Source organism: Siphateles boraxobius, unplaced genomic scaffold (assembly GCF_051911475.1).
Source record: "Siphateles boraxobius isolate OS27281-9 unplaced genomic scaffold, OSU_SipBor_1 120, whole genome shotgun sequence".
NCBI lineage: Eukaryota > Metazoa > Chordata > Actinopteri > Cypriniformes > Leuciscidae > Siphateles > Siphateles boraxobius.
In genome coordinates, this window is record NW_027508723.1 from 1,062,501 (window position 1) to 1,090,000 (window position 27,500).

Here is a 27,500-nt window from a genome sequence, read left to right on the forward strand (position 1 = left end):
AGTGTGTGTGTGTGTGTGTGTGTGTGTGTGTGTGAGTGAGTGAGTGTGTGTGTGTGTGTGTGAGTGTTTTCATGTGCGAGTGTGTGTTTTTGTGAGTGTGTGTGTGTGTGTGTGAGTGAGTGAGTGTGAGTGTGTGAGTGTTTTCATGTGCAAGTGTGTGTTTTTGTGAGTGAGTGAGTGTGTGTGTGTGTGTGTGTGTGTGTGTGTAACAATATTTTCAGATTTTCACTGTATTTTGAAAAAATCTGATTAATAGTGATTCATCGAAATTAAAAACACTTTCGTTTTTATAAGTTTGTATATTTTATAATGTAATAATTTCACAGTTATCTCTGTAATCTCTGAATGAATGCAGAAACATAAAGACAGTATATTTTAAATACTTGTTTAAATGGCATCTTTTTATGAATAAAGGACATAAAATAAAATTGATATAAAATAAATTTTCCCCGAATTTTAAACATTAATTATAGCCATTCAAAATTACAGTGTAATTGAAAGCTATCCATTTTTTAACATTTATTAGACTTCAAAAAATATAACAACTTTTAATTCAAGTGAACTTACAACATATTTATGTGCACTTCCTGTCTAACAGGCAGGAAATATACAGAAACTGCATGAAGTTATCAAACCGTCTGCAGCGCATAAATTATAAATGCGTTAAACTGGACAAAAATTCATCGCAAGCGTTAACATTGACAGCCCTAATATACGTATATATATATTGTATATACACACACACACACACACACACAGTATATTTATATATTTGTAGTGAAGAGTTTGTTCACCTGCTCCTTGATCTCCTGGAGTTTGTTGCTCTGTTCTCTGATGTCATGGAGGAGCTGGAGAGCTTTATCATCTTCCTGTGACACTTCGACACGAGCCTGTTCCAGACTGCGCTTCAGACTCTACACACACACACACACACACACGTCTGTTATGTTGAGATGCAGCAGTTGCTGGAACGCAAGGTCAGATTAAAAAAAGACCAGCATGCCAAGAGTGATTTTATCAGTGAGAGTATTTGCATTAAAGGCGGAACATCAAGAGTGCAGATATGAAGTCAAGTCAGTTTTGCTGTTCTACATATAAAACAATAGATACGTCCATCAAAGAGTGTGTACTGATTAAGACACTCCTGGTCCAAACACTGCGTCAAGTCTTTAGACCTTTCTGACCAAATAACAGATTATCAGCTTTACTTCCTCTCAAATTAGACCAATTCAGATTTTAATGCAAATTACTTAAAGGGAACTCTGCGTATTAAGACTTGTATGGCTTAATATAATGTAAATTATGTCTTATACTGAAATATGTAGTTATTTAAAATAATAATCGTTCTATACATAATTTGGACAATAGGGGGCGCCATTTTTGGTGCGCAGTGCATTCTGTGTTGATGATGTCAAATGGTTGCACTCGTGAGCTACTGGTGTAGTGTGTTTTTTTCTGTTTCTTCTATTAGAATTTTTGTGTCTTTTTAACGCAACAACTTGTCAAATAAAATACTGATACGATGCCACATTGTGTGGCTTTCGTTGTAATTTTCAGTTGAAGGGCAACAAGAGAAGCGATGTATGTAGGATTGTGTTTTCCTCTAAAAGGTACTTCAATAAACTTTGTTTTATTTCCTAAATTGAAAAAAATCATGTTACAGTGTGGCGTGTGATGCGATTGGTCCGCTGGTTAGTCCAGTTATCCAATCAATCACATGATCTATTAAGTCTCTCAAGTCACATGTGCATCCAGGAATTGATTCAGTAAATGTGTTTCTATCGCAGCTTATGTGCATGTTTTTTTACCGAATAAAAAAAAAATGATTTGCCTTATTTGAGAGCATGCTATTTTATTGCACATTTTAAGCACTTCTTGGCATTTTTTAATGCAATATCCTAAAATTCACATAAAAACAGCTATTCAGATGCTAAAGCGCAGTTCAGCGTCGTCCACTCACGCTGCATTCGGTGATGTAGGTGGCGAGGTCCTGTTCTAGGATGCTCCTCTGGGTCTCGGAGGCTTTGAGCTCCACATCCTTCTGCTGGAGGACTGACTCCAGGTCCGTCATCTTACGCTGAAACCGCGAGATCTCCTGCTCCATCTGAGCGGCCACAAACACAAGCACCAGGTCTAAATGCATTTTACAGCAGCGCTCAGACAACGGACACACAAGCTGCGCATGATAGACACTTTAACCTCTGTAAATGCTGTAATACTTTTGAAACTGTAGTCCGTTCTCCATTGAATGTGTATGACTGTACACATGATTTGTGTTGGTTCGCACTGTTTTTGACTAAAAAAATTCAGCATCTAAATATTAACTGGCATTTTGTCGATAAGGATAATTAGACAAAATTTTCCTTCGTGTGTTTTTGTACTTTGGCTAGTTTAGGGCTGTCGTGGACAGATGACTCCATATTCTTAAACGAATAAAACTATTAATGAACTGAACTTGTAAACATTTAAATTGAACTAATTTAACTTAAGGAATTGATTTCCAGGTGCATTTTTACCTTTATAAGGCCATTTTTTTTTTTTACCTTATTAGATACATGCATGATGTCAAATTCTTGCATTTAATCAAATTCAACTGGACTAATAAGACACTATTTACCAATCAAATAAAATCAGTATCAACAAGTATATTACAGTATATTTTTGCACTGCAGAAGTGGTACAAAAGCTTTATCTAATGCAGCATTTAGATGCATTTACACAGCAAATTAATATTTAGAAAATCAAAATATATGAAACGTCTTTAAAAAAGAAAAAAATAATTTAAATATGAAACTAAAACCAATATTTAGCTCATTGAGTCATTGAATCATCACTCAATTGATTCTTTCACACAGCTGATTCATTCAGTATTGAATCACGACTCAGTTGCAGTTGTTCAAAACTATTTGCATTGGCGAAAATAAAGCAAAAACATACAATATTGTGACTAAAATGTACAAATTAATCTGATATACAAAAATCACATTTGAAAATCGTGTTGATATTCTGGAAAAACAGTCATTGATTAAACATATTATAAAGAAATATAGAACAAGAAAAGGGCATTTTTGTCCCATATATTGAATTTCAGGGTCATTCTAACCGAATTCTTCTAGTCTTGAAGAACATACTCGATAATGTCAGCTTCCACATCGATACAAAAACAATTTCAATAGTCATAGACTACATATCGCACAGCCCTAAAAATCTCTTTACCCAGGTGCCTCTGCGCTCTAACCTTGTGACATTTGTCTTGAGTGTCTTGCAGTTCTTTGCTTTTGATGTGCAGTTTTTTTTCCATGGAGTTGGTCTTGGCAGGAGAGTTGAGTCCTGCGCCGACCGATCTGATGACACAAAGAACAACGAACCCTTATGAGAACCACAGCAGAACATTAACACTCATCCAGTTATAATATGAGCCCATAGAATAAAGCCAGGAGAGTGTGAGAGCGGCTGTTTTCTAGGAATGTAGGAAATATCATAAAGCGTCTGTTCGGCCTTTCACATTCATTACACACTCCATTAGTTTCATGTGAATTCATTATTCAATTCAACACCAAAGAACATTATCTTTACATGCCATTCATTAATTAGCATGACATGAATTAGACGTCAGGGAACATCAACTAAAAATCAGGTTCTCTTGATGAACACGAAGCATCACAAAAACACAAACATCAGCTTCACAAGATCCAAAATGAAAACTGCGAATTGTGTGGAAGCTTGTTTCCATTACGGTGAATAAAAAAATAAAAAATTAATTGCGACTTTATATTTCACAATTGCGACTACTTTATAACTCGCAATTCTGAAGTTTATCTCAAAATTCTGATTTTTTTTTCTCAAAAATGTGAGATTTAAACAATTGTGAGATAATTACCTTTTTTATTTTTTATTCTGTGACACAAACAAGCTTCCCAAGAAGCATTGCGAACAGCTTAATCAAATTAAAAACATTAGAGAAATATAAAACTCAATTAAATGTTGATTATATATATATATATATATATTTATTATAAATATAAATTGTTTATATATATATATATATATATATATATATATGTATATATACACACACACACACATACATGCATACTGTATATAAAACAATATATGTAGCTAAAGTTTATTGCACAACATATGCGCATATACACACACACTTAAATATTTGAATGTAGAGAGATTACGTAATACGCAGAGATTCAGGGGAGTGGGCGGAGCTAATGACATCTCTGGGCGCTTTTTTTACTCTGGTAGGTGTAATTTTCTGTACAGCATCGCGAGTAATGTAGTTTTTCCTGTTAAACACTGTTATTTAATTTAAAAAAAGCCAAAATAATGCAGGCTGACAGCTTCAGAGCAATACATTAACAACCTTGTATCTTCACAGTAGGTCTGTTTTTAAGGGTTTATAAGTTATTGTTCAAAATCAATTTCCCTTTGGAGAAAATGGAACCCGACTATTGGAATCGTTTCCCCACAGCTCCACATTAATAATAAACAGGAAGACAACAGTATTATGATGCAAACTTTATAAAAGTTTTCATTCTCCCGTTTCATAATATAATGCTTGTCTTGCTCAGAGATCTGAACTCAGATCTGTCTCCGCCATTAGACATCGGATCATTACGGCTGAAAGTGCTGAGGAGGGAAAGAGACACACACACACACACACACACACACACACACACACACACACACACACACACACACACACACACACACACACACACACACACACACACAGCTAAAGTGCTGATTATACCAGAACTCCAAACCAGGCCGGAGGGTAATAAAAACACAACAACTGCCATTCATTTACATACGTGTGTGTGTGTGTGTGTGTGTGTGTGTGTGTGTGTGTGTGTGTGTGTGTGTGTGTGTGTGTGTGTGTGTGTGTGTGTGTGTCATGAAATCAAATTACTGCATTTTCCAACTTATAACACAGCTGAGCCATAATAAAAAAAAAATGCAAACCTTAAGACTGAAATTAAGATTGTGGACACAAAAAAACAACTATGACTGTTTCCACACAGGTTTCCCAAACTCACCTCCCACCTCATTGACTCCGCCCCCTGTCAGCCATTGGTCTGTCAAACATACAGACTCCTCCCACTCTCCCACTACTGCTCGACGTCAGCTGACATCAACATAGCAATATTTAGAAAGCATCACATATGCTCTTCAGGAAGCCAAACTACTGATGGATTCTAGCTGAAAGCTTCTCTCACAGGACTCACAGACAGAAAGAAACGCCTAAATATAGTGAACCGAACGCCTACGACGGTATAAAAAGACATGTGAACATCAATACAAACCAAGAAAGACAGGAAAGAACTCGAGTTCCCACATGCATCACATGTCAGTGATTCAGAACTGAGTAAAGTGTGTCTGACGGATGAATGTGTTCCAAAAATAAAGAATCCCAGCGGCCGCACAAACACAACAGACATTACACTAACGGGGAGAGAGAATAAAACTGTAAAAATTACTGCAGCGGAGGGAAAGAGGGAACCAATGGGCTCGTGAATATCGGCTTTGACCGGCGCGCTGACAGCTCGTCCACCGAGAGCGAACGAAACAACAATCACCACCTGGAAAAAACAATCCTGCTAAAGGAGAAGCTCATTCTCTATACAGGGATAATACGGTGCATCACAACGCTTCAATCTCCATTTCTTGAGCTTCTTCTGGAATAAATTAATTTTTCTATCGAAGAATTTCAGCTTTTTCTTATGGAAGCTTGTTTCTGCCACAGAATAAAACATTTTAAAAGATAATTGCGGCTTTTTATCTCACAATTGCGAGTTTACATCTCACAATTCTGCCTTTTTTTCCACTCAGAATTGCATGTTTATTTCTCGCAATTCTGACTTTATAACACGCAATTGCGAGAAAAAGGTCAGAATTGCGAGTTCTGACATCTTTTCTTAGAATTGTGTGATATAAAGTCCAATTTTGAGGAAAAAAATTATTTGCAGGTTTATATCTCACAATTCTGACTTTATAACACACAATTGGGACTTTACATCTCCCAATGTTGTGTTATAAAGTCAGAATTGTGCAATATAAATGTCAGAATTGTGAGTTTATTTATTAAAATTGCGACTTTTTAAATCAGGCAATTGGGAGATATAAAGTCAGAATTGCATGATATAAAGTCCCAGTTGTCTGTTATAAACCAGAATTGTGAAATAAGTCACAATTACCTTTTTAATTTTTTATTCTGTCACTCTCAGAAAATCAGGAAAGATTGGCATTTACAGATGCTGTCAGCTACCTCTGATGAACACGTAAACAACTGTAGAGTATTATAGAGATTAGCACATCAAGCATTAATTACAATTGTTGTAAATGTAAAGCATCACAAAACGTCTATTCTTAAATTGAGTTGAGTTCAGTTCTCATTCGATAGATAAGCACAGCAGAATCAACACATATTAAATATAAACTAAAAAAATAAAATTAAGTTCAGCAGAAATTAATGGGAAAATACTTTGGGAACCAAGACTGCTGAAAAACTGTATACAACTGTTTTTCCCCTCAATAATTCGGTTTTCCTTTTCATGCGTTCTATTTTAATGACTTAGTAAAATTGTAATAATCAAAAAGAATGTCTAATAATTAAATTCATAAAACTTTAACAATTTAATAATTTATGGACATTTTGACTATTTCGTTTTTACAAATGGTAATTAAAATAATGCATACAAGTTTAACTATTTAATTAATATTTTAAAATATAATAAACGGAAATTTAAACGATTTCTTTTTCCACAACAAAGGTTGACAGTTCAAATTAGGACATGGATGAAAATTTGTGTTTTTTTTTGTTTTTTTTATAAACCGTACTATAGTTATTACTTAAGTATATTCTATATGCAGACTTCATATTCAAATAGCAGTATTTTTGTGCTTTAATATTCACAGACAGCGATTTGACTAAGTGTGCACCACTACTGTTGATTTATTGATCCAAATGTCTGCAAATTCCACGCATATCCCATTTTTATGGCTGTATTCCACGATTTTATCCACATTTTCTGCCTCATAAGGCCCCGATGATGCTGTGTCTCTGGTCCCTCATGGCCATGAAGGTGTCCTCCTATCAAAACACAACTGAACGCATCAGAGGAGCTGTGAAATAGAGAAGCCTGATGCTTCCAGACCCCCTCGAGAGCATCTAAACACACACAGCAAATAAATAATCTAAATACGGCATCACACGGGCAAGGTCTAACGAGATTAGAGGTTCTGTTTGCTGTAAAGCAGTCCATTACCCAGCGCTTACAAACTTCCCTTTGGAGAAACCCGACGCATCCCAGGGGTCTGATCAGAACGGCCCACAACCGTCTTGATAATTGGGCTCAAAGTGTAATTATGAGCTATGAATTTCAAATTGTGCCTTGTGAGAATGTAGGGAGAAAATAAACTGCAATGGGAAAATGTGCCGTTGAGAATTACATATCACATTAGTTGGCATCAATAAAGGTTTCAGGTGCAATTCAATTATTACAGCATTAACATCAAACTATTGATAATTCAAGCATGAACATCAGCATCCAAACTTTTGCACTCAAACACTTGAGAAACATCTTGCTCTTTCTGCCTGATGTGGGCGTCAGTTGACGGATATAGACACACTTACGCATTCTGTGAATACAGTAGCGATTGATCTGCAGGAATGCATTGCTTGTTCTTAGCTCTGACTGACGAACAAAGACGAGGCTGACTCACGGCTTATGTTCGGTTAATGTTCTCCCAGCATTCCTGTGGTGTTCAAACATTCTGCGTCTATCGATCGGCCATCGAGAAAGGTCAGGTAAATGAGTGTGGCAGGTTCCTCTCCTGGAGCGTCTGCAAGATGAAACAATCCCTGCATCCACGATTATTTTAAAGCTCCCTGTAGTCAATCATTTTATCCCTTAAATCTCATCTTTGATCACCAAAAATTACATATTTAAATGTTTTTTCCTTGAAAAGATGTCTTCATGCTTTAAAATATATTGAATGTAACTCGACACCCTTGCCTCATTTAGTATGCGCAGTTCTATTAATATGCAAATGAGCCCCGCCTCCACTCACTCACTCACTCAGAGATCCATTGATTGACGATCACACGTTGATCTGATTGGTTACAAGGTAGTTTGTGACGTCAGAAACACCAGCGATTTCAAAGCGTGTTTTTGAGACTGTCTTTGGTTCACTGCAGTTTTAAGCAGAAAATACTCAGCAATGCTGTCGACTTATGAATTTACACATGGTTTGTCTGAAAGCATATTAAAAACACCATATAGACACATAAACAACATTAAAAGCTGGATTTACACCACAGGGGGACTTTAAAGAACAAGGACTTTGCTTTGATATGCACAAAATCAACTTGACACCAAATGGAGGCTAGTCTTCAAGCTATTCATGCGCTCAAAAACATTAATCAACTTGCAACATTTTGACCAAAAGTCAGGCCAAAAAAAAAAAGAAAGAAAATGTGTTAAGAGGTTAGGCATGTAAGAGGTTTAAGACGTTTTTTTTTGCTTTGAAAGTAATCAAATGTAAAACACTGCATAGTCTTCACTGTATAAATTAAATGTAGATTAATCCTACTAAATCTACTAAAGAGCAGTGAGCGATTTTTTTTTTTGTCTTTTGTTGTTTGATTAATAATATTAATGGCTGCTGTGACTTTAAGAGCTAATGCACAGATCCAATATACTGATACATATCAATATACTGAGCAGCTGGAGTCAAGTAATGTAAAACAATGTGATTAAACATCTTGCATGCCAGCAGCCATCCACATATTAACAAGAAAAAAATCGTATTATTATTTCCAGATCAGATACAGACAGAATCATAAACCACTTCTCAGATAATCAGAGGTGTTGTTGAGGTGAAGCCTCAATGACTGGAAACAAAACCCAATACTGTCACTCACAGTGTGAAATCTCAGATATGAAATCTAGAGATGCACAATATATCGGCCACCATATCGGTTTTGGCCGATATATGATCATTTTTAATGTTATCGTTATCGGCCCAATAAGAAAATGTGTCCAATATATCAAAACTGATAAATAATGTATTTTGTCCTTCAGCTGAGAGACTTCAGATGCGCACTGTTCAACATGATGGTTTTGAATTGATTGAAATATGATTGAAATCACTTAAAAAAAAGGAAAATACAGTTATGTGCAGCGCAAATCTGTCATATCGGCTACATAAAATTATCATGAGAACATCATAATTGTGTGTTTGGGACATGGATGTTAATGGGGAGACTTTTGTTTTGTAATCAGGCTCAAACTATATTTAAAAAAATCAGGATTTAGATTTATCAGCAAATTTATCGGTTATCGGCTTTCAAATATAAAGAATTATCGGTATCAATACATTTTCATATCGATGCATCCCTAATGAAATCCTGATGTCAGATACGTGCTCTAATGCTTCACCCATTGAAGAAGCAAGATTGGACTAAATTTTAAACTCTGTCATCATTAACTCACAATAACAGTGCATTTGGAGCCTGACAGTCTCTGGTAACTGTATGAAAAAATATGCGTGAACAGAGAAATAGAGTCGCCATGAAGGCGAGAGAATGACGCCGAATGCTCATTATTGCACAAACTATTCTTATACTGACAAACTAGATTTCCTTTGAATTATCTAACCAGACGACGCACCTCGAATAACCATGAGTCACAGAGAAAAGAGGAAACCACCTACACACCGTCGGTCATTACAGTGTGAACCCACAGGACACACTCCAATTAGAGAACTGACTCAACTGAAAACAAACCATCTCTCCAGAGATGCTTCAGCATGACATTTCATATCGTTAATGCGCTTTTACTCCACAATGAGGTGAATGTCAAACGCCACTAAAGAGCGTGCAGCGATTGCTCCTGTCTAAATCATTTCGATTACAGCAGAGCGTGTCACTTTGTTTTGGGAGTCAATTAGTTCTTAAGGTGCGTTCACACCGCCGCCGACTTGAGCTTCCAAAGCGGCCGGAAGTCATTCATTTTCAATGGAAGCTGGCTTCTCTCAGCTGCATGGAGCGTCAAATCCCTCGGCGTCGCGTTTTGGGCGTTTTGAGCGTTTTGAGCGTCAATCAGAAAGTTGAAAGAAGCTCAACTTTATGGTAATGAGCTATGACGCGGTTCAGCGGCAAGCAGCGGCAAAACGCCAGAAACCAATCAGAATAAAGACGTCCTTCACTCTGGCTGATTCCGGAGAAACATACGATGTGAACTTTCGTTCCTACCAAAACATTAGTTCCGAGAAAATGGAGGAGAAGCTGATAATCGCTGTTGCTGGGTTTCCCATCATATATGATATGACGTTGTTTGCTTACAGGGACCAGTTACAAAAGAACGAGGCATGGGATAAAATAGCAGTGATACACATTTGAGAATGAGCGCAACTTTTATTTGAAATATTTACGAACGCTCGTTTTAAGCGGGAATGCAATCCATTTGCTCACGGTGACAACGATTTGACCAATTGCACTAATGCAAATAATAGCCTAATGCAATTAATAATAATAGCTAATTATTATTTTTTCCCCCGACCAAATGTGACCAAAACGGTTATAAAAATGCTGTCATTATAAAAGGTTTCTTCAATGTATTGCTTGTTTTTTCTGTTTATTACATTTCATGTTGTGACACTTCTCTTCTCCCTGCTACGTCAGAGCGTCCAAAGCGTCCAAAGCGTCAACGAGCTTCCCCGTGCTTTTCGACAAGCGTCCTTGACAGAGCGGCCAGAGCTTCTTTGACGCTCAAGTCGGCGGCGGTGTGAACGCACAGTTACAATGACAAATGTTGGATGATTTACTGTCAGCTAGGAATGTTTCGAACCGACCTCAAGAAGCGGTATCAGGGATGATTAAAGGAACACGCCACCGTTTTTTGAAATAGGGGTTCCTATATTAGGGGCATATTAGAAAATGGGGCTTCCTCTACATTTAGACAGTGTTGGGAACGTTACTTTAAAAAAGTAATTAGTTATAGTTACTACTTGTTTAAAAAGTAACTGAGTTAGTAACTGAATTACTCTATAATAAAAGTAACTCGTTACCAGGGAAAGTAACTATTTGCATTACTGTTAAAAAAAAAAGTTGCTATATGTCAAAGAATTTGGATTTTTTTTAGCCATTTTCACAAGTCAGTTGAAATGAGTAGAACAGACAGGTGTTTGTACATAACTTTCGATATTTATTCCACGTCGACAGACAGCAAGAGGTTTATCCTGCACTTCATGTATTATCTTTGTTAGATAAGTAAACAGTTACACCATACAAAGTGCATTTAACTCTAGCAAATTAAATCAAACTCTCTCAACCTGAGACAACTGGTCAAGTAAACAACCTGTACTTCCAAGTGTTTTGTTCACAACAAAAGTAAACTTTTAAACAACAAAAAAAAAAAGTCTTATTCTTGCTTAAATAAATCAAACTCCCAATGTCAAACAACTGGTCTGGAATACATTCTGTACTTCAAGTATTTTCTTCAAAAGTAAAGAGTTAAATAATGTAAAGTGTGTTTGCAGTAACCGTAGCAAATTAAATAAATCAAACTCTAACAACGTTGCCATTTAATTCGCTATTAAATAACAAAAGATCTAGCGCTAAAATGTGTTGTTTTTTAACTCAAGCGGAGCGCTCGTTGCCGCGGTGATCGGTGTCATGGATACAGTGTGCTCTGTGGCTCGCGCAGTCTTCACTCGGACGCGCGCTTCAGGCCACGTCCACACGAAGCCAGAGCTTTCCCTATCCGATCTTTTTTTTCCTCGTTCTAAAAAAAAATCCGTAAACACGGCGCCGTCTCAAGAAATATCTGCGTACACACGAAACCACTGAAACCGATGTAGTTTACATGCCAGACCAGTATGAGGCGCTGTATTTCTGACACAGATACACTAAAAACAGAGAAGAAGACTTGCGCATAAACCTTGCGCGCTGTATACAATAATATTAGGAACAGTAGCTTCTTTTTTTTTACCAATAACTTTATTGAACAATATGAAAAACCATAAATGGCCTGGTACAAAATAGGAATGAGTCACGATATTCGATTAGTTAGCAGACGCATAAAGCTTGCCACAAAGAACCGGCAAATAGCCTAATCATTATGAATATCAAATATAGCAAGGAGACATTTTAATTATTAAGTTGGCTTGTGAGAGCCAACTTACTGATATTGTACTTAAACTTATTATTAAGTTGGCTTGTGAGAGCCAACTTACTGATATTGTACTTAAACTTATTATTATTATTATTATTATTCTGTCAAAAATTTACAACTCTATCTCCTCCTACAGCTTTAACTCCACATACTCCAAACTCGGCACAGACACTCAGACTGTTCTGACTCGGTATGCTATATCTTTTCTAACTGATCGGACTTACGGTTTTCCTAAAAATGACGATCAAAGTCGGAAAAAACTCCCATTGACTTAACATGGCGGAATGTTCAGATTTTCAAACTCCCCAACTGTCAAAAATTCAAATCTAAATACCTTGAAGCCCTAGACTGAATCAAACTGCCATTCTATATACTATATGAGCCATTGAGACTCATTTAAACTAATAAACTCATATATCTATGACACTTATCTATCTACACTTAAACTCTTAAACTCATAATAAATTAATAAACTCTAAACTTGAACTCTTAGACTAATTTAAACTTATAAACTCTAAACTCATAAACTCATACACTTATAAACTCATACACTTATAAACTCATGAATTCAAACTCTTATGAACTCAAACTCATAAATTAATAAACTCTGAACTCTTACTCATTTAAACTTATAAACTCTAAACTCATAAACTCGTACACTTATAAACTCATGAATTCATACACTTATGAACTCATGAATTCATAAACTTATAAACTCATACACTTATGAACTCATGAATTCATACACTTATGAACACAATCTTTCTATCTCTCTTTCTTTCTTTCTCTCTTTCTTTCTAAATAATCTTTCTATATTTCTTTCTTTCTAACTAATTTTACTTTCTATCTTTCTTTCTTTCTAACTAATCTTTCTATCTTTCTTTCTATCTCTCTTTCTAATCTTTCTTTCTAACTAATCTTTCTTTCTTTCTTTCTTTTCTAACTAATCTATTTCTTTCTAACTAATCTTTCTTTTTCTTTCTTTCTAATCTTTCTTTCAATCTTTCTTTTTTTCTTTCTTTCTAACTAATCTTACTTTCTAACTTTCTTTCATTCTAACTAATCTTTCTTTCTAACTAATCTTTCTTTTTTTCTAACTAATCTTTCTATCTCTCTTTCTTTCTTTCTCTCTTTCTTTCTAACTAATCTTTCTATCTATCTTTATTTCTTTCTAATCTTTCTTTCAATCTTTCTTTCTTTTTAGCAACCACCCAAAATACCTTAAAACACCCTAGCAACACCATAGCAACCACCCAAAATCCTCTAGAACACCCTAGCAACCACCCAGAACACCCTAGCAACCACCCAAAATACCTTAAATCACCCTAGCAACACCATAGCAACCACCCAAAATACCCTAGAACACCCTAGCAACACCCTAGCAACCACCAGAACACCCTAGCAACTGCATAGCAACCACCCAGAACACCCTAGCAACCACCCAAAATACCTTAAATCACCCTAGCAACACCATAGCAACCACCCAAAATACCCTAGAACACCCTAGCAACCACCAGAACACCCCTAGCAATTGCCTAGCAACCACCCAGAACACCCTAGCAACCACCCAAAATACCTTAAATCACCCTAGCAACACCATAGCAACCACCCAAAATACCCTAGAACACCCTAGCAACCACCAGAACACCCTAGCAACTGCCTAGCAACCACCCAGAACACCCTAGCAACCACCCAAAATACCTTAAATCACCCTAGCAACACCATAGCAACCACCCAAAATACCCTAGAACACCCTAGCAACACCCTAGCAACCACCAGAACACCCTAGCAACTGCCTAGCAACCCCAGAACACCCTAGCAACTGCCTAGCAACCACCCAGAACACCATAGCAACCACCCAAAATACCTTACAACACCTTAGCAACACCATAGCAACCACCCAGAACACCATGGCAACCATCCAAAATACCTTAAAACACCCTAGCAACACCATAGCAACCACCCAAAATACCGTAGAACACCCAAGCAACACCATAGCAACCATCCAAAACACCCTAGCAACCACCTAAAATACCTTAGCAACCGCCAGGCAACCACCCAGAACACCTTAGCAACCCACTAGAAACACCCTAGCAACTTTAAATTACTTCAAACTATACTTCAAACTTTAAACTACTTTAAACTTTAAACCATTAAAACTTTAAACTTTAAACTTTAAACTACTTTAAACTTTAAACTAGGGCTGTCAAAATAACGCGTTAATTTCGATTAATTAATCTGAGAAGAAATAACGCGTTAAAAAAATAACGCAGATTAATCCATTCCGTTTTGACCTTTGCGGAGCCGTTCTAGCATTCGTGTAAAAAGGAGGGAGACAAGAACGCGCTGCTTGGATCATTGTTTGGAACATTTACTTTTAACAAACGGAGTTCGTCAAACTCTAAAGTACCACATCAATGCATCGAGGAGTGTGTGCGTGAGTCGGCGAGTGTGTCTGAGAGAAAGCGCGCTTGTGTGTGTATGTGTGTGTGTGTTGTAACTTTTCACGCGCTCTCACGTCACACAACCATTTTCTCACGCACAGAAAAATCGCGCACCAACGAGAGGACACGGAAACAGACAAGACAGAGCACGTTACTTATGATATTAAAAAAAATCTCAGCTCTCAGATTCTGTTAATTGTTTTTACGAAAATCAAGCAATACCGTTTTGGTTCTTGTAAATGTGTCATGACAGATCCCTATAGCGGCACGTGAACCGATCATCTCTAGCTAATAGTAAATAAACACGAATGACCAATGTTGAAAGATACAGTAGGGCAGCCTAAAACTTACCGAAATGTATATTCCTCGATCAATCCGTGTTTTTCAACCGCGAAAAGAGGTCAATAAAACAGCTGGAGAACAATTGTCACATAACATTTAGCCCTAAGTTACCCCAGGAAAGCCATTTCATGACCATATAGCATGTTATAGTTGGCTATAAAAAAAGAGCTATAGAGAGTATTTTTCAAAATTTATGTAGTCTAGGGCCTACTAGTATATTACGTATGGATTATATTTTTAATAAAACACGCAATTTTGTAATAAACACGCATTATATTTAATTTGAGCTATTTTTAACCTTAAATACTATACCAGCTGATATGGTTCTCTGTATTTTTACAGCATTGGGTGAGATTTTTTTTCTTGAGAAAAATGAATGCCTATCTTGTGTACCTAATATTTATCCAAATGAGTCAATATTGCATCACATCACAATAATTAAATTAAATTGAAATTGTGAAATTTGTGTCAAGCAATAATAATAAAAACGTAGCTTACCAGAAATTGTACCATGTAAACATTGTAAAATTGTGTATGCGATTAATTTAGATTAATTAATTACAGAGTATGTAATTAATTAGATTAAAAATTTTAATCGATTGACAGCCCTACTTTAAACTAATTTCAACTTCAAACTACTTTAAAATTTAAACTAATTTAAACTTTAAACTAATTTAAACTTCTTCAAACTTATTGGTCCAAACTTTCACAAGCCAACTTAAAGTTTGTCTCGACGAACTTTTTCTAGTTTATTAATAAACTAGTGTTTTCTGTGACGATGCTGACTCGCCACCTTCGCAGTATTGTGAAGGTGCTTATAGAGATAAATGCACACTTCATACGGATTATAAGAGAGTTGTCTGTTTCTTTTAGTTTTGAATTGTTTTGTTTAAAAGTAGACATTTCAAGCTTAAATATATTTCTGAGTTTCTGTTCATTTATGAGACGAGCTCCAGTTCACGTGTGATGCAAGTTATATCGCCACGCGCCTCCATGTCCTGATTATAGGCTGCTATATTTGCTTCTTGTTTATTAAATCCAGGCAATTGGTTGATGAAACATTGATTAAAATTAAAATACAATTTATACAAAACGAAATTCACTTTAAAGAAAGGCTTTATATAAAACAAAACTTAATGAAGTGGTCAAAATGATGTCTCGATATTGTGCATCTTATGATTAGGCTACTCAGGCTGTTCACTTTTCATATAATCAACATATATGAAATGGAAAAAATAACATTATTTAAACATAAATATGAAACTAACTTTTCTTTAATGGCTACAACATGTAGCACTACAGTACAGAGAAATGTAATGTCGGAGCGAACGCCGTGTTACCGGTGAGCATGAGGGGCAGAGGTGCGTTTTTTGAATAATCATCAAATAATTCGTCAAATATTATTTTTGCTTGAATTGCCCATCCCTACAAAATACGAAATGTCTTAAACAGACAAAATACAAGCATCATAGCATAAGAAAGAAATATAAACAAATAAAGAAGTAAAATAAAAATACATTAAAGTAGGCCTAAATAATAAATAAAGAAATAAAATAGGCTCAGTAGCTTCTGAAGCATGAACTCAAGCAAGTAGTCGCAGTTGTTGTTGCTGTTAGCTACTGATTTAGCGCGTCTGACTAGTCGACACGTGGGGTGATGACATCAGCGTTTCACAAAATATACGGATTGGCCGTACACACGAAGACGCAAGGGTGTCGTTTTCAGATTTATCCACCCTGGGACCCGGTTTCAAAAAATAGCGGTTTCAGTCTCCCAAAACGCCTGATCCGTCTGGACGAAACGCCGATCCGATAAAAAAATTGTCCGTATACAGCTAAATGCGTCTCCGTGTGGACAGGGCCTCAATCTATCGCCGTTGTGGAGACTCTCTATTCATTCAGGTGAAATCACAAAATAAAATGCACACAAACGTGTCCCTGTTTGATATATAGACTGTAACCACTGATGAACATATTGAGTTTTGATGAGAGAAAAAAACTATACGTGGGCGGATTCGAACCCATAATCTCTGACACGCTTGGCAAAAGATTTACCACTAGACCATTTAAGAACTCAAAGTTTGCGGATCGATGCATTCATTTACGGGTTGAGCAAACAGGCTGCACAATTTGACAAGTTTGTACCCAGCACTTCTCAAAATGCACTTCCGAATGCATCTCTGCCCCCAACACATTTCAAACCAAGCTGACACCTGTGGTAACGCACCGCATTTAACGTCCGGTAAGGATAGCGGCGTTGTAACGACGGGAAAAGTAATTAGTTAGATTAGCCCGTTACTAAAAAAAAATAACGTCGTTACCTAACGCCGCTCTTTTAAACGGCGTTATTCCAAACACTGCATTTAGATAGGTGGGCAAACGCATTTTTGTCTCAGTGCATGCATTGTCTGGGAGCGCCGCCGCTAGCTTAGCTTAGCATAATGAATGGAATCCTTTGTTGCCGGATAGCATGTCGTGAGGAAAAGTGATAAAAAAAAACAAAACGAATTACTTCTTGTGGCCTGCGTATTCACAACAAGTGAAATAGAAATAGCATGCCCGCAGTTCTATCACAGCTACCTAACTTGCGTGATATCACTGCGCCCAAGTAGCAGTGCTTCGCCAGTGCTTCACCCCAAAATAGTCCCAGGACAATCTCTGCCTAGGCGATTTGTACTTGTTGTGAATACGCAGGCCACAAGTAGTAATTCTTTTTATTTTATTTATTTATTTATTTTTTCGTTATTGCATCTGACTCCATAAATGAAAAAGGTTTTATTGATATCTGAGCATCATTAAAAGTGAGCGAAATGTTTTCTTATTCTGTTTGTCGCTCAGAGGTCCTCACGTTTAAACGTGGGTCTCACGTACACAAGTGTATAGCGTATCAGTTTTGGTCATCAAACTGATTTTTTTGCTATATACCTGAGATCGGTCACATTCACGTTTACACAATCAAAGATACTTTGGTTTAGCCCCCATACTGCATACACTTGAATTTAACTTAACGTTTACTTCAGTAGAGGCAGGGCACCAGACTAACTTTTTTCACTAGGAGCACAGTGGCCCCCAACTGAAAATTTTAGGGGCACAACCAGAAAATTTAGGGGTACACACCGTAAATCAACAAGCTGACCAAATTTCTACTAATTTCCACTGTATTACTAATAAAAATTAACTCCCGGAACTTCCGGGAGACTTGGGATGTCTGCATTATAATTATTATGCCTAATTATTCTAAAAATGCCTGATATTTTTCAGATTTCCCATGACGCCGCCGGAGCACATTTCACCTGACAGGTTCACCCAATTACTGTGACAGATATTGTCCAACTGAATCTGTTAACGAGGAAAGAGAAATACGACATCTTTGGCATGACGGACAAACACACAAATGACAGTGTGCAAACAAAAAAAGACTACACACTGACTGCACCGATATCTGAAGCGCCACTGCGATCCGATCAGACACGACTAGACTGTAAATCTAGAATGTCTAGGTGTCCACATGCACTGCCTGATAAACGCATGTTTTTATATCGCACTGCCTGATAAACGCATGTTATTCTATCGCACTGCCTGATAAACGCATGTTTTTCTATCGCACTGCCTGATAAACGCATGTTTTTCTATCGCACTGCCTGATAAACGCATGTTTTTATATCGCATTGCCTGATAAACGCATTTTTTTCTATCGCACTGCCTGATAAACGAATGTTTTTCTATCGCACAGCATGATAAACGGATGTTTTTCTATCGCACTGCCTGATAAACACGTTTTTCTATCGCACAGCCTGATAAACGCATGTTTTTCTATCGCACTGCCTGATAAACGCATGTTTTTCTATCGCACTGCCTGATAAACGCATGTTTTTCTATCGCACTGCCTGATAAACGCATGTTTTTCTATCGCACTGCCTGATAAACACGTTTTTCTATCGCACAGCCTGATAAACGCATGTTTTTCTATCGCACTGCCTGATAAACGCATGTTTTTCTATCGCACTGCCTGATAAACGCATGTTTTTCTATCGCACTGCCTGATAAACGCATGTTTTTCTATCGCACTGCCTGATAAACGCATGTTTTTCTATCGCAAAGCCTTATAAGCGCATGTTTTTCTATCGCACAGCCTGATAAGCGCATGTTTTTCTATCGCACTGCCTGATAAACGCATGTTTTTCTATCGCACAGCCTGATAAGCGCATGTTTTTCTATCGCACAGCCTGATAAGCGCATGTTTTTCTATCGCACTGCCTGATAAGCGCATGTTTTTCTATCGCACTGCCTGATAAGCGCATGTTTTTCTATCGCACAGCCTGATAAGCGCATGTTTTTCTATCGCACTGCCTGATAAACGCATGTTTTTCTATCGCACTGCCTGATAAACGCATGTTTTTCTATCGCACTGCCTGATAAGCGCATGTTTTTCTATCGCACAGCCTGATAAGCGCATGTTTTTCTATCGCACAGCCTGATAAGCGCATGTTTTTCTATCGCACTGCCTGATAAACACGTTTTTCTATCGCACAGCCTGATAAACGCATGTTTTTCTATCGCACTGCCTGATAAACGCATGTTTTTCTATCGCACTGCCTGATAAGCGCATGTTTTTCTATCGCACTGCCTGATAAACGCATGTTTTTCTATCGCACTGCCTGATAAGCGCATGTTTTTCTATCGCACAGCCTGATAAGCGCATGTTTTTCTATCGCACAGCCTGATAAGCGCATGTTTTTCTATCGCACTGCCTGATAAACACGTTTTTCTATCGCACAGCCTGATAAACGCATGTTTTTCTATCGCACTGCCTGATAAGCGCATGTTTTTCTATCGCACTGCCTGATAAACGCATGTTTTTCTATCGCACTGCCTGATAAACGCATGTTTTTCTATCGCACTGCCTGATAAACGCATGTTTTTCTATCGCACAGCCTGATAAGCGCATGTTTTTCTATCGCACAGCCTGATAAACGCATGTTTTTCTATCGCACTGCCTGATAAACGCATGTTTTTCTATCGCAAAGCCTGATAAGCGCATGTTTTTCTATCGCACAGCCTGATAAGCGCATGTTTTTCTATCGCAAAGCCTGATAAGCGCATGTTTTTCTATCGCACTGCCTGATAAACTCATGTTTTTCTATCGCACTGCCTGATAAACACATGTTTTTCTATCGCACTGCCTGATAAACGCATGTTTTTCTATCGCACTGCCTGATAAACGCATGTTTTTCTATCGCACTGCCTGATAAACGCATGTTTTTCTATCGCACTGCCTGATAAACGCATGTTTTTCTATCGCACTGCCTGATAAACGCATGTTTTTCTATCGCAAAGCCTGATAAGCGCATGTTTTTCTATCGCACAGCCTGATAAGCGCATGTTTTTCTATCGCAAAGCCTGATAAGCGCATGTTTTTCTATCGCACTGCCTGATAAACGCATGTTTTTCTATCGCACTGCCTGATAAACACATGTTTTTCTATCGCACTGCCTGATAAACGCATGTTTTTCTATCGCACTGCCTGATAAACGCATGTTTTTCTATCGCAAAGCCTGATAAGCGCATGTTTTTCTATCGCACAGCCTGATAAGCGCATGTTTTTCTATCGCAAAGCCTGATAAGCGCATGTTTTTCTATCGCACTGCCTGATAAACTCATGTTTTTCTATCGCACTGCCTGATAAACGCATGTTTTTCTATCGCACTGCCTGATAAACGCATGTTTTTCTATCGCACAGCCTGATAAGCGCATGTTTTTCTATCGCACTGCCTGATAAGCGCATGTTTTTCTATCGCACTGCCTGATAAACGCATGTTTTTCTATCGCACTGCCTGATAAACGCATGTTTTTCTATCGCACAGCCTGATAAGCGCATGTTTTTCTATCGCACTGCCTGATAAACACGTTTTTCTATCGCACTGCCTGATAAACACATGTTTTTCTATCGCACTGCCTGATAAACGCATGTTTTTCTATCGCACTGCCTGATAAACGCATGTTTTTCTATCGCACTGCCTGATAAACGCATGTTTTTCTATCGCAAAGCCTGATAAGCGCATGTTTTTCTATCGCACAGCCTGATAAGCGCATGTTTTTCTATCGCACTGCCTGATAAACGCATGTTTTTCTATCGCACTGCCTGATAAACGCATGTTTTTCTATCGCACAGCCTGATAAGCGCATGTTTTTCTATCGCACTGCCTGATAAGCGCATGTTTTTCTATCGCAAAGCCTGATAAGCGCATGTTTTTCTATCGCACAGCCTGATAAGCGCATGTTTTTCTATCGCACTGCCTGATAAACGCATGTTTTTCTATCGCACTGCCTGATAAGCGCATGTTTTTCTATCGCACAGCCTGATAAGCGCATGTTTTTCTATCGCACAGCCTGATAAGCGCATGTTTTTCTATCGCACTGCCTGATAAACGCATGTTTTTCTATCGCACTGCCTGATAAACCCATGTTTTTCTATCGCACAGCCTGATAAGCGCATGTTTTTCTATCGCACAGCCTGATAAGCGCATGTTTTTCTATCGCACTGCCTGATAAACGCATGTTTTTCTATCGCACTGCCTGATAAGCGCATGTTTTTCTATCGCACTGCCTGATAAGCGCATGTTTTTCTATCGCACAGCCTGATAAGCGCATGTTTTTCTATCGCACTGCCTGATAAGCGCATGTTTTTCTATCGCACTGCCTGATAAGCGCATGTTTTTCTATCGCAAAGCCTGATAAGCGCATGTTTTTCTATCGCACAGCCTGATAAGCGCATGTTTTTCTATCGCACTGCCTGATAAACGCATGTTTTTCTATCGCACTGCCTGATAAGCGCATGTTTTTCTATCGCACAGCCTGATAAGCGCATGTTTTTCTATCGCACAGCCTGATAAGCGCATGTTTTTCTATCGCACTGCCTGATAAACGCATGTTTTTCTATCGCACTGCCTGATAAACGCATGTTTTTCTATCGCACAGCCTGATAAGCGCATGTTTTTCTATCGCACAGCCTGATAAGCGCATGTTTTTCTATCGCACTGCCTGATAAACGCATGTTTTTCTATCGCACTGCCTGATAAGCGCATGTTTTTCTATCGCACTGCCTGATAAGCGCATGTTTTTCTATCGCACAGCCTGATAAGCGCATGTTTTTCTATCGCACTGCCTGATAAACGCATGTTTTTCTATCGCACAGTCTGATAAACATGTTTTTCTATCGCACAGTCTGATAAACATGTTTTTCTATCGCACTGCCTGATAAACGCATGTTTTTCTATCGCACAGTCTGATAAACATGTTTTTCTATTGCACTGCCTGATAAATGCACTAGAAAAGAAGTTTACAGTCCTCACAAGATTTATCACTCATTATTACAGATGTTTGTTTGCCTCAAGACTGATCCAGCGTTCTCATATCGCAACACATCTCCGGTGCACCAATCAGCAGCTGCGCTTCTGCATTAACATTCCCACGCTCCTCTGCTGGGGCTGTGTGTGTTGCGTTCGGCAGATTTTATGATGCTGGAAGTGCTTTATCAAGACGACAGCAACATGACATACAGCTGGACAAAATACACATTTCAGGATTAGAGAGAACAAGCGTTTAAATGTGAAGGAGACTCACCCTGGCTACCATAATAATGTTTTCTGGATTCTGGCTTCGTTTTCTTTCTGACTAACGTTATAAAGCTTCACCTTACTGGTTTTCCCTGTGCTTTCCCTTCAGCTACTGGATAAAAACGCGTTATTTACGGCTCATCTGGGACCAGATTCCCGACCAAGACCTTCAGCTGATCCACATCATGATCTTACAGCACACAGGAACTGAGTGGCGCATAACAATAAACTCACGCTTGAATGCATTCATAGATGCAGGGAATCACTGGGCAGGATGTGACACACACACACACACACACCACTGCAATGGATCCAGATGCTCTCTTGAGAAATTCTCATTACTGCAATACAGTTATTTTGTATAGCATGTTTTATTTAAATCAACTAATTAAAAACAGGCAATGATGTTTAAATACTTTACCATTACATTAATGAGGTTGTTGTTTTTTGCATTATGGTAATGGAGGTGGGAAAATTTTAATTAAAATTAAACCAGTTAAATAAATAAAAAACATTACATTAGTGAGAATAAAAAAAAAAGAAAATAAACAGTAATACAGTAATAACACTTTTGTTTCTGCATTATGATAATGATAATTGGGGGGAAATTATGTAAAAAAAAAAAAAAAATCTCATTAAAATTAAATAAATAAATAAACTACAATAAATGAAAATTGGGGTAAATTACATAAAAAAATATGGGGAAAATTTGAATTAAAAATGTTATATATATATATAATAGAGTAATGATAATTTTTTGCATTATGGGAATGACAGTTTGTGGGGAAATTAAATAAAAAACCTGAAAATTGAATTTAAGAAAAAAATTTACAGTAATGACAAATTCGGTGGAAATCATTTTTAATTAAAAAAAAAAAAAAAAAATGAGTTCGAGATCTCAAGCTTTTCTTCTGATTCATAGCTGATATACACCCGTTCAATAAACACACAAACACAGAGCCAGAAGATAAGATGCGAACGCAGACCAAAACAACAGCCCACATCTCGGCAAACACAGATCCGCTCACGTTACAGTGTTTACTTGCTGAAGGGGATTTCATTGTGCTGCACGATCACACACACACACACACACTCCGGATGAGGGTTTCCCGTTCCCCTGCATGCACATCCGTGAGACATTCCCTGATCCGTGAGTCTCCGTTACAAAAACATATACACACACACACACACTCTCTTATTCATCTTAAAGACACATGAGTGCGCGCGAGAACCACTGCTTAATACCTGCATATGCACATGGCAACACATCCGAGAGATATTCCCAGATCCGTGAGTCTCTGTTACAAAAACATCCGCACGCACACACACACTCTCTCATTCATCTTAATGACACATGAGCGCGCGAGAGAAGCAATACCTCGCATTCAGCCACAATGTTGCCTGGTGACAGTCGCCGTGGTGATGTGACCGTCTCCGCACCAATGGACCACCTGTGACTAGACTAGTCAAATCAGCGTGTGTGTGTGTGTGTGTACTCACTCAGACTTGGCCAGTGCGCTCAGAGCCCGACTAAAGCACCAGCCTATAAAGGGCAGGTCTTGTCCGTGGAAGCCTGAGCGAGGGCGATCGAGGGCCGAGGCGGCGGGGACCACACGCCGGTCCGGCTCCTCGAAATTAGAGGTGTCATCATCAGAACGCAGAGACGGAACAAACGGAGGGAGCGCTGGAGGAAACGAGAGGAGAAAATGTGTGAGAGGGTCGGTGAGAAAAACAGACTGGAGGAGAGAGAGAGAGAGAGAGAGAGAGAGAGGGTCTCAGTGATGAGACTGTAGCGCAATAACTCGCTCGCCCGCTCTCTCTCTCTCTCACTGCAGTAGTCTCAGCTAATCAGAGTGAGTCACAGCCAAAACCCGACGCGAGATACACACACACACACACACACACACACACACACACACACACACACGTTTGTTTTGCTATACTTGTGAGGACATTTCATAGGCGTAATGGTTTTTATACTGTACAAACTGTATTCTATCCCCTACACTAACCCTATCCATCACACACACACACACACACACACACACTAACCCGACCCCTAAACCTACCCGTCTCTCACACACACTAACCCTACCCATCACACACACACACACACACACACACACACACACACACACACACACTAACCCTACCCATCTCACACACACACACACTAACCCGACCCCTAAACCTACCCGTCTCTCACACACACTAACCCTACCCATCACACACACACACACACTCACACTAACCCTACCCATCACACACACACACACACACACACACACTAACCCTACCCATCTCACACACACACACACTAACCCGACCCCTAAACCTACCCGTCTCTCACACACACTAACCCTACCCATCACACACACACACACACACACACACACACACACACACACACACACTAACCCTACCCATCACACACACACACACTCTAACCCGACCCCTAAACCTACCCGTCTCTCACACACACTAACCCTACCCATCACACACACACACACTAACCCGACCCCTAAACCTACCCGTCTCTAACACACACTAACCCTACCCATCACACACACACACACACACACACACACACACACACACTAAGCCGACCCCCTAAACCTACCCGTCTCTCACACACACTAACCCTACCCATCACACACAAACACAAACACACACTAACCCTACCCGTCACACACACTAACCCTGCCCATCACACTAACTAACCCTACCCGTCACACACACACACACACACACACTAACCCGACCCCTAAACCTACCCATCACTCACACACACTCACACACGCAGCGCTGCATCTACACAAACAGCTGTGTTTACACACACACTGTATCTGTCGCTGAGGGGTTTTGTTTCTACATTTACACAATTGATTTATTCATTTAAAAAACAACAACAAGAATCTGACGGAAACACTGCACACACACACACACACACACACACACACACACACACACACACACACACACACACACACACACAAACACACCCCATTCTTCAGCTCGTTGGAGTGTATTAATCATCTCAACAGCTCAACAGAGTTGATTGGTCTCTAGAAATAGGCAATGAGCGGAATAAAGAGTTGCAGGTCAATTTCACATCCAATCCAATCAATCACTGTTTTAGACGCTGTAACTTACATTGTTTACCATTTTTACTCATTTTTGTATGAGATAAAGTACATTTTAGATGCTGTAACTTTTCATTGTTGTAACATTAAGTTTAAGATTTTTTTAAAGTCACTTGTAGAGATGGGTATCGTTAAGGTTTTAACGGTATTGCTACTCTTACCGTCACTGCTTATCGGTCCGGTACTTTCCGGTTTCTTGGCATGTTTGTTTTCTTTAACATTCGGGTAATAATTAACATTTGCTTTGTATTTTGAAATGTAAAATATCTATAGCAAAAGAAAAACCAATGCTTTAACAAAACAAATAAAATATCTATTTGTTATGCAGCAGTGTGCAGGCTTTTTTTGTTTTATATACATGAGATAGGATACGATAAGCAAAAACAAGTACAAACACATGGTCAAAAAAAACAAGAACACAATTAAACAAAGATACAAATTATATGAAGAGTTTGGTTCCAAAACGCGATAAACGCCATTTAAAAAAAAATGTAGTTAATGCAAAAATCAGTATTGTATCTGGTCGGTATTGAAAAGTCAATGTTTAATTTTAAGTAAAATGCGATATCCGCCGTGTTATTCTGTCATGTTTTCTCCCTTTCTTTCCAAAGCGCAACAAACGCCAGTCTCCCTTTTCTGCAGAATGCGATACATCCGCTCAACCAATCACAACGCACCATTCCACGCAATGTAAACAGTAACGGCAGCGCTTTAAATACACCCGGCGTATGTATTGTTGAATTGTTTTATTCCAAGTCAACAAAAACCGAGCAGGAACAAGTGTATAATATGTGAATCTTTGTGAAAGTACGTGTTTTTGTCTGTGAAAACTTACTAAAAATATTATACTAATATTATTATACTAATAAACTTACTTTGTTGTGTATTTTCAAGTTTCACTATGAAAAATAACTTTTATATTTTTTTCAATGGATCAATTGCATTATGAAGAAAAAAAAATGTAATGGATTTATTGCATTTTGGGGGGGGGATCTTTTATTTTTATAATAAATCTGGAAAAATTGATTTTTTTTTGTTGTTGTTATTATACCCTACAAATTCTATGTGAAGGTTTGAAACAGAAAATAGTGGTTTTCATCTGTCCACTTTCTTGGTAAAGAAAAGTCATTTTTACTCAAATTAATCCAAATGGATTTCTTGCGTTTTAGAATCAAACTCTTCAAATACACAGCTCTTTAATTTCAGGAAGGTCTACTAACATTACTTTTCAGGTAAGTGTTTCTGTCTGAAAAGTAATCGAATTTAGTAATCAAATGTAAAATAACACTGCATAGTTTATCATAGATAGATTAATGCTTATTAAAGTTTAAGTTATTCATTCAAGAGCTGCGAGTGATTTTCTCTGCCTTTTGTTGTTTGATTCGCATTAACGGCTCAATCGTCACAGATTTATTAGACGCTGCCCCTTTAAGACCGAGTGCAGATCTAAGAGATGACTCATGCACCATCATTTTCTCCCAACTATTTACGTTCATTTAAGACATTAACTGTGTTTCAGTGAATCTCAGAGCTGGTCATTTTGATATGAATATTTGATAGTTTAGATGCGCACATTGAAGCCCAAAGTTAAGTATACCTTTCTTGTCTCGTTGCAGTGCATTTCGGAGCGCGTGTCGCCTTGTGAACAGCGTAGCGTCTCTTGCGCAGATTTTTGTGCTTTTAATTAGTGATTAAACGGGTCCGCAATTTAGCAACAGTGGAGACTGCATTTTACAACAATCCCCGATCGTGCTGATTCTGACGA

The 27,500-nt window shown here is 38.2% G+C and overlaps 1 protein-coding gene across 5 annotated transcripts in view; it reads right to left on the bottom strand.

Moving 5' to 3' along the window:
- Positions 1 to 27,500, bottom strand: part of cita (citron rho-interacting serine/threonine kinase a) — a 154,297-nt gene that overhangs the window by 83,514 nt on the left and 43,283 nt on the right. For all 5 annotated transcript variants that reach the window (XR_013200761.1, XM_077222380.1, XM_077222360.1 and 2 more), the window contains exons 10-13: positions 24,093 to 24,276; positions 3,239 to 3,344; positions 1,961 to 2,104; positions 795 to 914 (exon numbers count right to left, since the gene is read on the bottom strand). Coding sequence is in view for 4 of the 5 variants with exons in the window: in XM_077222380.1 (XP_077078495.1) it covers positions 795 to 914; positions 1,961 to 2,104; positions 3,239 to 3,344; positions 24,093 to 24,276 (554 nt within the window). In the remaining variant the exon portion in view is untranslated. The remainder of the gene's footprint in view (positions 1 to 794; positions 915 to 1,960; positions 2,105 to 3,238; positions 3,345 to 24,092; positions 24,277 to 27,500) is intronic.